Source organism: Orycteropus afer, unplaced genomic scaffold (assembly GCF_000298275.1).
Source record: "Orycteropus afer afer isolate SDZICR_OR568_19922 unplaced genomic scaffold, OryAfe1.0 scaffold00180, whole genome shotgun sequence".
In the NCBI taxonomy this organism is placed as follows: Eukaryota; Metazoa; Chordata; class Mammalia; order Tubulidentata; family Orycteropodidae; genus Orycteropus; species Orycteropus afer.
The window spans coordinates 3,884,072-3,894,545 of NW_006921767.1; the positions used below are offsets into that span (position 1 = coordinate 3,884,072).

General features: G+C 46.7%; 1 protein-coding gene across 1 annotated transcript in view; it reads left to right on the plus strand.

Annotated features, from left to right (window-relative positions):
* Positions 1 to 440: 440 nt before the first annotated feature.
* The window catches only part of PDZRN3 (PDZ domain containing ring finger 3), a 333,824-nt gene continuing 323,790 nt past the window's right edge, over positions 441 to 10,474 (plus strand). Inside the window, exon 1 of the mRNA XM_007947322.2 lies at positions 441 to 1,163. Coding sequence (XP_007945513.1) covers positions 441 to 1,163 — 723 coding nt within the window. The remainder of the gene's footprint in view (positions 1,164 to 10,474) is intronic.

Below are 10,474 nucleotides of genomic sequence, written 5' to 3' on the forward strand. Positions count from 1 at the left end.
ATCTTCACGAAGGCAGCAACCACAGCTCCAAACTCCGTGAACTTTTCTCGGCTGGGATGTTTTCTCCTGTAGTTATAACTGCATAAAGTCGGAAGAGAACCTCCGGAGAGCAGGGCTCCGGCTGAGGTTCTATGCGGGCCAGTCCCCCTCGGCGAGGCTCCGGATCACCCTATCCTCCTTTGCCTTCCGGCCTCCTCCCTTTTGCAAGGGGCGGGCAGGAGACCGCCTGGACAGGAAGAGTGTGCGCTCGCGCTCGTACAAATACGGCCGGAGGAGTCCTGTTCCTCGGGCATTTTCCAAGGAAGTCTGGAGCAATTAGGCTCAGTCAGGGGAGAGCGAGCTAGCAAGCGGGCGGCGCAGCCGGCGCGTCTGGGCCGCCTCGCAGGGTGGGGAGGGGGCGGCCGGCCGCCCGGCGGTGACCCCGGGCTCCGGCCGCCACCATGGGCTTCGAGCTGGACCGCTTCGACGGCGACGTAGACCCGGATCTGAAGTGCGCGCTGTGTCACAAGGTCCTGGAGGACCCACTGACCACGCCGTGCGGCCACGTCTTCTGTGCTGGCTGCGTGCTGCCCTGGGTGGTGCAGGAGGGTAGCTGCCCCGCACGCTGCCGTGGTCGCCTGTCGGCCAAGGAGCTCAACCACGTCTTGCCACTCAAGCGCCTCATCCTCAAGCTAGACATCAAGTGCGCGCACGCGGCTCGCGGCTGTGACCGGGTGGTCAAACTGCAACAGCTGCCGGAGCACGTCGAGCGCTGCGACTTCGCGCCCGCACGCTGCCGCCACCCAGGCTGCGGCCAGGTGTTGCTGCGGCGCGACGTGGAGGCTCACATGCGCGACGCGTGCGATGCGCGGCCGGTGGGGCGCTGCCAGGAAGGCTGTGGGCTACCCCTAACGCATGGCGAGCAGCGCGCGGGAGGCCACTGCTGCGCGCGGGCGCTGCGGGCGCACAACGGCGCGCTGCAGGCCCGCCTGGGCGCGCTACACAAGGCGCTCAAGAAGGAGGCGCTGCGCGCAGGCAAGCGCGAAAAGTCGCTCGTGGCGCAGCTGGCCGCGACGCAGCTCGAGTTGCAGATGACGGCGTTGCGCTACCAGAAGAAATTCACGGAGTACAGTGCGCGCCTCGACTCGCTCAGCCGCTGCGTGGCGGCGCCGCCCGGTGGCAAGGTAGGCGTCCACCGCCCGCCCTTGACCCCATGCTAGACTCCCAAGGTCCCACCTGGTCTTTTTGGACGTAAGGATACCAGGAGCTTCCATATCTCCCTCTTGGTTGCTTTGTTGCCGGAGTACATCATTGACCTGTTTAAGCTTGAAACTCTGATCCCTGTAGACGAGACAAAACGAATGTAGTTTAGCTGCGCACCTTCAGAGTTTCTGGAACGGCAAAAAGGGGTCCACAACCTAATGTAGAGTAAGAATTAAGAATGGGGCTCCAAAGGCAGAACTGGATTTTTCTGCTCAGACAGACCCCTGATTGATCTTAAGGTGGCTTACCCTGTTAAATTTGGACACCATGGTCCCTGTAGACGTAACACAGGGTGAAATATTGACACACAGGGTAAACTATATTCATACACCCTCAGGGATTCCAGAAAGACTAACGGGAGCTCACATCCAGTGAGGAGTAAATTAAGAAGGATGCCAGAAGAGAGGCCTCTGGAGTAAAAGCTAGATTCAAATGTGGGTTTTGCTGCCAACTAGCTGGGTGATCTTTACCAAGATACTTAACCTCTCCAAAGTTGGAAACTATGGTCCCTAGAGACTCCACAAGGGTAATAAAGCACAGCCAGGCACCCTCCAGGGGTTTTCATCCAGGGATTCCAAAAGGAATTAAAGGAACTTGCTGCTTGGAACGAAATAGTAATCAAGGAGTTTTAGAACTAGGAACTCGTTTTAATCTAAGCTTTCTGTTAACCAGTCAGGTGACCTTGGGACCTAATCTCCAGGTGCCTTGGTTTCCCCTAAATGGTTGTCAGAATTCAAGGAGGGAATATATGAAAAGAACCTGGCAAAGTTCTTGGCAAGAGTGAATGTTCAGGTGTTACCTTGAAGTTCTTTTAAACATCTCCCTCTGGAGCCATCCTCTTGCCCTGATACTGGTGGTAATTAGAAGAGCTCCAAGCACTGTGCTAAACACCTAGTCGTTTCCATTTTAGTCAAGTAAGATAGGTCCAGGATTACAGAGCTTTTAGGTGCCAGAACTGGGTTTTGAACCTAAGTGTGTCTGTCTGTCCAGCCCAGTCTCTCCAACCACTATTGTGTTGCCTCTCAGTGTAACCACAAGTACTTATTGAGTGTTATGTGCCAGCAACTGTATTAAGCATTTTACATGCATTATCTATTTAATCTTTCGAGATGAGGAAACAGGTTGAGGATGGTTGTATAATTTGCTCAAAATCAAACAGTGACTTGCAGCAGAGTTAGAATTTAGTGCTTAGGGTCTATCTTGGGTTACCCAACCTCAGCATTAGTGACATTTTGGGTTGGATAAGTCTGTGTTCGGTGAGGTGGGGGGGGGGGAGATTATCTGATGAATTGTAGGTTTAGCAATATCCCTGGTCTCTACCCCCTAGATGCCAGTAGCAGTTCCTCTTCCCCCACCCAAGTTGTGACAATCAAAAATGCCTCCAGACAATGTTAAGTGTCCTCTGGGGGGCAAAATCACCTTGGTTGAGAACCACTGTTTTTCCTGATTGCAGAGGCCACATTTTCAACAAATCAGTACTTCGTCTTTCCTGGGGAGGGGCATGGCCCATGCTGTAGCTACCCTTCGGTTGCCCTGCCCGAAAAGGCATTGCAGAGAGAAGTACTTGCTTGCCCCAGAGCCTGCATCCGCTTTGCTTCTCCCAGCCCTCTGCTCTCCCCCCTCTCCCATACGCCCACACCAGGCCTGCAAGTTTTCTGACTCAACCCCCTCTTGGCCCCCAGCCTGTCTGTCAGCTGCAGTCTCAGCAGCTGGCCGGCTCTGGGCGAAGGGCAAATATTTACAGCTCTGAGACTCACCCAGGACCGCACAGGCGCACAAAAGGCGGGTGTGAGTAGGCGAGTCACCAAAACTGAGGGCAAAGCTTGGGTTTCAAGGAGGCACCGGGTTTGGGTGAAGAAGTTCCTGAGTCTCTCTTGTTTATGCTGTCATCTGGACTTCCTGCGTAGTTTTAAGCGATGCTTATTTATAAATAAGCCATTTACTTCCCCAGAGTTTATACATCATTCATTGTTAAGCTGGTTTATTATTCCTTCTTGCCTTTCTGTTTTCATTCTGGAGTGTTTGGGTAAACACTCAGAATCAAAAATGTGATACTTGAATCAAAACTGTGAATGTTTTTAAACTTCAGTTGGGTGGGCCTGTAGGGTAATCAACTGTATTAAGATGTTGCTTTTTGAGCCTACAGAGAAAGTTTTGTTCTGGAGTTGGAGCCCTGCTTGGGCCTTCTATGGATCTCAATGCTAACCTTGAGGACACTCAAACAGGACCTGACCCCAAAGCACCCTTGATGGTGGCTCTGGCCTCAGACCCTGGACCTTCTCAGCAGAGGCATTAGGGAAGCTTGCCCTTCTTCCTTGAAGTTAACTCTCCGTAGCCCTTCCTGTGTCAGCCAGAAAGTTCCATCCCACTGGAAGCTGTTTAAGAACTTGTTTATTTCATTGGGCCTACTCTCTACTCCCACTGGGTACTGTGTATTCTCTTCCAAAAGGCAGAAGGATTTATATCTTGGAAACTCATGTACAATGCTTGTATCTTTTTTAATGAGCTCTAATGTCTACTTCTCTGTTACAAGCTAAAGTAGATAAACACTCTGAAGATTTTAGATAGCAGTTCTTCAAGTCCTAGAACTTGTTCCATAAAATGATCTCACATTATTTAAATTACCTTCATTTTTTTTGACACCTGCTGAGCACTTAGGATTTGCTGGTGCTGTACCTACAGATGAGGTAGATCAGGGATTCTGAGACCTCAGTATGATGGGAATCACCTGGAGAGCTTGTTAAAACACTGATTTCATGTTCCTAGAGTGGAGTCTCTGGTGCAAATGATCAGTGTTCAGCTGTTAAAGGTTGGAGTCCACCCAGAGGTTCCTTGGAAGAAAGGCCTAGTGATGTATTTCTGAAAAAATGTCCAGTGAGCTGTGTGTGCTCCATGGGGCACAGTATTACTCTGACACACATAGGGTCACGATGAATTGCAGTTGACTAAATGGCCGTTGGTAACTCCTAGAGATTCCGGTCCTATAGAGCTAGGGTAGGACCTGAGACCCTGCTTTCAAACGAGCTCCCACTTACTGCTGATCCATGTAGCACACTTTATGTAGCAGCTGAACAAGATGAAGCATTTAGGCTCAAATATAGAGCCAAACCAAACACATGCTTGTCTCCTTCACACCATTTTGATTCTACTCATCATCTAAACAACCTTTCTTAAAACTTTTAAGAAAGATCAGAGTTCTAAAACAGACTGCCTAACAGTTTAGAGAATACGCAGCTGGGACCTAGGAAGGCTATTCTAACTGAAGCTGCAGCGCAGCTGGGCTGCAAGAGGCTTGGTGATGCTACACTTGAGTAAGTTAAAGAGTTTTGCTTCCAGCCTGTTTCCCACCCTGGCTTAGTCACCAGATTCGAAGAGCAAAAGCGTTCCAGAGCAAAAACTTCTTTTGCTTTCTGGGAAGGAGAAGTTCTAGACATAACTTTCCTTGCAATAGTGGAGAAACTTGAGACTCATCTTCTGTGCCTTCTGCTCTCTCACCCCCACATCCAATCTATCACTGAGTCCTGTCAGTTTTACCTCCTAGTTACACCTTGAATTTATCCATTGCTCTGCACCCCCATTGAAGATCACCTTGGTTTAGTTCAAAACTTCTTAAAGTTGGCACTTACTGACATTTTGGGCCAGACAGTCTTTGTTTTGGAGGGGAAGGGACGTTCTTCTGTGCACCGTAGGATGTTTAGCAGCATTCCCAGACTCTACCCAGAAGATACCAGTTGTTGTTGTTGTTGTTATTTGCCATCGAGTCGGCCCCGACTCATAGCGACCCCTCCTTGGGTTTCCGAGGCAGTATCACTACGGAAGTAGGAATGCCCAACCTTCCTTCCGAGGAGTGGCTGGTGGGTTTGAACCGCCAGCCGTCTGGTTATCAGGCAAGTGTCTTAGCCCCTATGCTACCAGAGCTCCTAGAAGATACCAGTAGCAGCCCCCAATCAAAAATGTCTCCAGGCATTGCCAAATGACCCCTGGAGGACAAAAATCAGCCCTGGTTGAAAACCACCATCCATCTCTTGCCTTGATCACATCAGTAGCTCCTTCTATGTATGTTCTTTACTATTCCCCTTTCAATCTGTTGTTTACCTGTCAGCAAGAATAATTTCTTAGAAATGAAAATCTTATATCACTCTCCCCTTTAAATCTTCTGTGTCATACTTTTCTCTTCGATGGCTATAAAATCCAGCATGCTCTGGTTCCCACCAGCTACCACTCTTCATTGTCTTCTCCCTGGCCCTGCTTGTCTCTGGGAATATACTCCCAAACCCCTTTGTGTCTCTGGGCCTTTGTTCTTGGTCTTTCCTCTGCCTGGAGCAGTCTTTCCAGCTACTCTTCACTAAAACCAAACCAAACCAAACTCACTGCCGTTGAGTCAGTTAGACTCACAGCAACCCCTCTTTGAGTTTCTGAGGCAGTATGTCTACAGAAGTAGATTGCCCAGTCTTCCTTCCAAGGAGTAGCTGGTGGGTTTGAACCTTTTTATCCTTCCCAATTCAGCTCATACCTCACCACCTCCAGGAAGCTCTCTGTGACTCACAGAGTACATTTGGTACCCTGATTTCATGGCATCTATCACAACTGTAACTGTGAATAATTGGTATGACACCAAATACTTGGTGAGTTGTTTATTGTGTCTCCCTGGCTGCAACCACACATGACTGTCCTTTTGAAGGCTGTGTCCTCAGCACTAGATGCATTGCTGTCCATGCTGCAGATTCATGGTGTGTATGTATGTGTTCAGTGGATGAATTGAAAATCCAAAGGACTGTCTTGTTAGCTTTCAGCACTTTTCAGATTGCTAACCAAGGGTGGGTTTGTATTAAAAAGCATGCGTTTTTCCATGACCCCCAACTTAACAAAATTGTTAAAAATTGTTTCCAGGTTGTTGGGAGACCTTCTTTTTGTTCTACTAGATCTACCCAGATCAAGCTGTATAAAACTCCAAATCCCAAAAACAATTTTGGCCATTTCAGAACTCCTGGAGATAAGTGAGTCTAATAGACAATTGTATCAAAAGGTGTTCCAGATGTCTAAACACATTGAAATACATCTATCAGACTATTCAGTATGTTTTCTGTTTCTGAAAAGCTTCAACAAATAGCCATTTCATGGTGTATCTCACAGTACAGCCTGATTCAGCGAAGGGAATTGTAGGCTGCCACATACATTTCTTCTTATAGTTTATAAAAGAAGACTGTTGTTGTTGTTATGTGCCATCGAGTGGGACCCAACTCATAGCTACCCCTCCTTGGGTTTCCGAGGCAGTATTACTACGGAAGTAGATTGCTCCATCTTCCTTCTGAGGAGTGGCTGGTGGCTTTGAACCGCCAGCCTTCTGGTTAGCAGTCAAGTGCCTTAGGCACTAGGCTACCAGAGCTTCCATAAAGAAGACTAGGACTTGGTTTATAAATATGTTACTCAGTTCCACTGGATTAAATGATTGCAATTCGACAGTTTGAGTTTGGTGTTCTGTTGTGATTTATCTGTAGTGGTTCTTTCAATGTTCAGAAATGGTGCTTGCCTGTCTGCAGATATATGTGATGAGTAAGAATCTATAAGGCAGTTATGTGTTGGACTGAGGACCAAGGAAGGGACTTGAAAGGAAATTATATTCACTGAGTTGCACTGGGTGCCAGAGCCTGTGGGGGCTTTGTATATGCATATACATTAGTTTCTCCATCTGCTTCATTGGGTAGGGGTGTGTGTGTGTGTGTTGGGAAGGGCAGATTATAAACACATTATAAAATAGCAAGGGTAGGCCAGAAGTTAGACAGATTCGAAGAGCTGATTGAAGCCAACATCAACTGACACCATGCTGATACTGTTACCAAAATAAGAAAAGTATTTTCTCTTGAGTCAGTGTCCTCTCTCATGTCTCATATAGGCTGCCCAAGTACTGTTAAACACACCAAGCACTACTGAGGTGTATGGGTGTTGGTATTTTGTTGTTGTTGTTGTTAATGTGCCGTTGAGTCGGACCTGACTCATAGCGACCCCTCCTTGGGTTTCCGAGGCAGTATCACTACAGAAGTAGGCATTTTAGGTGCATTATTTTATTTCATCCTCAGAAAGCCCCTGTAGTGTAGGTACTGTTGCCAATGAGGCATTCCCCTCCATATCACAGATGAAAGAGCAGAGCCTCAGGAGGTTAAATAACTTGCCCAGCATCCTCCTCAGGCTCATTTTAATTTGTTTGATGGCTTCTGGTCCCTGGTGATGAAATGTGTTCATTCTTTGCCCTAATCTGCACTTTGATAGGTCTGGTGGGGAGCACAACTGAGTATAAAACAAAACATATCCTGCTATAAAAAGACTTAGACAAAATAAGAAAGAGGGAATAAAAAATGGTGTCCCAGATGAAATTGTAGCACATCTCTTTGGTTTTCATTCTCGTGATTTTAAGAGTGGGTACCAGGAAGAGTTAAACAAAATCCTTCCTAAGTATTCAGTGAGTACAGTTCCTCATATTCTTATATATCATACCAGGCATCGTGCTAGGCACTGACAGATGCAGAGGATAACCTGACCAGGTTGACCTATAGGATCAAGCAGACACCCACTTACTTGTGCCTTTGGTATCACAAGCTTTACCTCTTTGTTCGCTCAAGCTTTTTAGCCATGGGTTAACATCTCTCCCCTGATGACTAATGGTGTTCTAATAAGCCAGTTCCAATAAGGAGGGGAAGTGGTATAACATAATGATTACTCTTGTAAAGAAAATAACTAACAGATGGACCTGAGCATCCATTGCTCTCACCCTTTCCATACTTATATTCAAATAGAACCTACCCTATGGAGCAAAGAGGCTGTGGAACCTGCACGTAGGAGGCCCTGTAGCAGGGCCATAACCATAAATAGGGGCTGAACTTTCCCCTGACAGTGGGAGATGGGTGTGCAGAGATGAGGTGAGTCCAGGACAGGGAAGTCACCCTCAGATTTTGCTTAAAACTCTTTTCAGGGGCCTGGTAGCTTTGCTGCACGTAAGGTGGGAGAGGAATGATGTTCCATCAGCATGTGAGTTAGGGTGGGAACCAGGCCTGAGGTCAGTGGTCAGACATCAGGGTAGCCTGAATGGAGCTGATAGGTTGTGTGTGATTAGTGTTCAGACCCTGGAGTTGGCAATATCGGGGTCCATGTCCTCCCTCTGCCCCAATGTTGGGAGTCTCTGAGGAGGTAATCTATCCCCCTCTAAGCCATAGTTGCCTCATCTCTAAAATGGGAATAATAATAGAGCTGCTGATAGGGTTGTCTTGAGGATTAAATGACATTGGATGCATAATATACAGAGTAAGACTTAGCAGGCATTTATTGAACATCTATAATGTGACTTTAGGTTATAGAAGGAGCACTGGAGATGTAGTGCCTCAGGCATTTGACTGCTAACCAGGAGGCTGGTCGTTCCAACCCACCAGCCACTCCTCGGAAGGAAGATTGGGCAATCTACTTCCATAGTGATACTGCCTTGGAAACCCAAGGAGGGGGTTGCTAAGAGTCAGATGTGACTCGGTTATAGAAGAGGCATCTTTGGTTTGAGAGCTTGTTCAATTCAATTATTGATGAAACATTAGGAATTTGAAGTGGTTAATGTGTAGGAAGAATGCGATTTTCACTCAAAGACTCATAGGTTCATAGTTTGCCTTGTAAACTGCCATGTCTGACCTGTTCCCTAGATTTCTATCCTCTGTTTTTTGATGGTGGAAGTCTGCTTCACTGCCTCTGGGTAGCAACTCTTGGATAAGATGTGAAGGAGGAGGTTAAAGCTTGTGAATAAAATGAGGGTTGCAGGGAGCAGGGATCTGTGACTGCATTGTGTTTGTTTGTCCACCAAATTAACCAAGCTAATGAGGGTTGGCCAAGCAGAGCTTCTGCCTTCCTATAAGCAGGCACTTGCAGATTACACGGCTGGGTAGCCTTTGCTTGCTTTCTCATTTAGGGAAGAAATGCTTCAGGTTGGGTAAATGGATGCTTAAGTTTCAGAATCTTGAAGCATCCCTCAGCCCATCACCTGGAAATCTTGAGATGCTGTTGGACTTAAAATAAGGTTTTGTTTGTTTCATTTTAGTGGTTTTTTTTTTTTTTTCATTTTGCTTTGGTGAAGCATTGCTTGTAGACCTTCACCAGAAAAACAGGTGGGCCCAGGATGAAAACTGTTGTTGTTATAAGAGCTACAAATTTGAAATCAAATGCATGGAAATGGACAAATACACAGATTATTCTCAGCAGCAGATTGAAATTTTTATTGCCTATGAAAATACTGAAAATCTCTCATTTCACATTTTTCAATATCTTATTTGGTTTATGGATGAATACAAGATATTCTGTAGAGAGTGTTATCCCAGAAACAACCCCCCCCACACACACACACACCCCAAGTTTCTCTATTGGCTTTCTCTTTTCTTGTTCTCTATACCTGTTTTGGTGACAGGTACATCTTTCTAATACTTTAGGCTGTTTTGTCTACTTTTGATTTATTTGCAAGTGTCATTCCAAGACTCTCTTCTTAGTCTTGAACAGTTCATTCTGTTCTTCAAAGAAACTCTTCCCTAGAATTGGAGTTTGAATTATAAGAAGGGGTGGGTTCAAGCTGCTTCATCATTGAAAAGCTTGAACTACAAAGAGAACAAAAACATCTCAGTGTAGGGAGTAAGGATGTGTCCTCATTTCCTTAATAGACAATTTCTGGTAGCCAGCTCTGCCTCTAGTTCCCCAGCCCTGCGTATTTTTGCTTGGAGACAAGTGAACGTGCAGTGCTTTCTTGTCACGAGTCAACAATCAGAGCTGTTTCCCAGCTGTGTGAGCCTCGGAGAGCTTTGCATAATCTGAGGTTGAAAGGTGTCATGTCATCCCAGATACACAGACCGGCAGTCAGTCAGTGACATTTCTGCAAACGCCCTGGGCAGCGTTCCAGTCTAGCCAGTTCTTGCCTGTGAGTCCCACAGCAAGGATATTTGGGGAACACCCGTCATTGGATGGAAAGGCGTTTTTGGAAAGAGCCCACATGGACAGTGGTGTGGATGGACTCTGGGAACTGCCACACTGATTAGGAGATGGCATACATCCCAGTTTCTGAGGCCAAGTTGCTTGGAGCAGAGCAGCAACAGTGTAATACTAAAAAGAAAAAGGCCTTTGCCCACAGAAGAGAGTTCACATTCTTTTTTTTTTTAAATTAGGATTTGGGTGAAGATTTACAGAGTAAATTCACTTTTCGTACAGCAGTTCACAT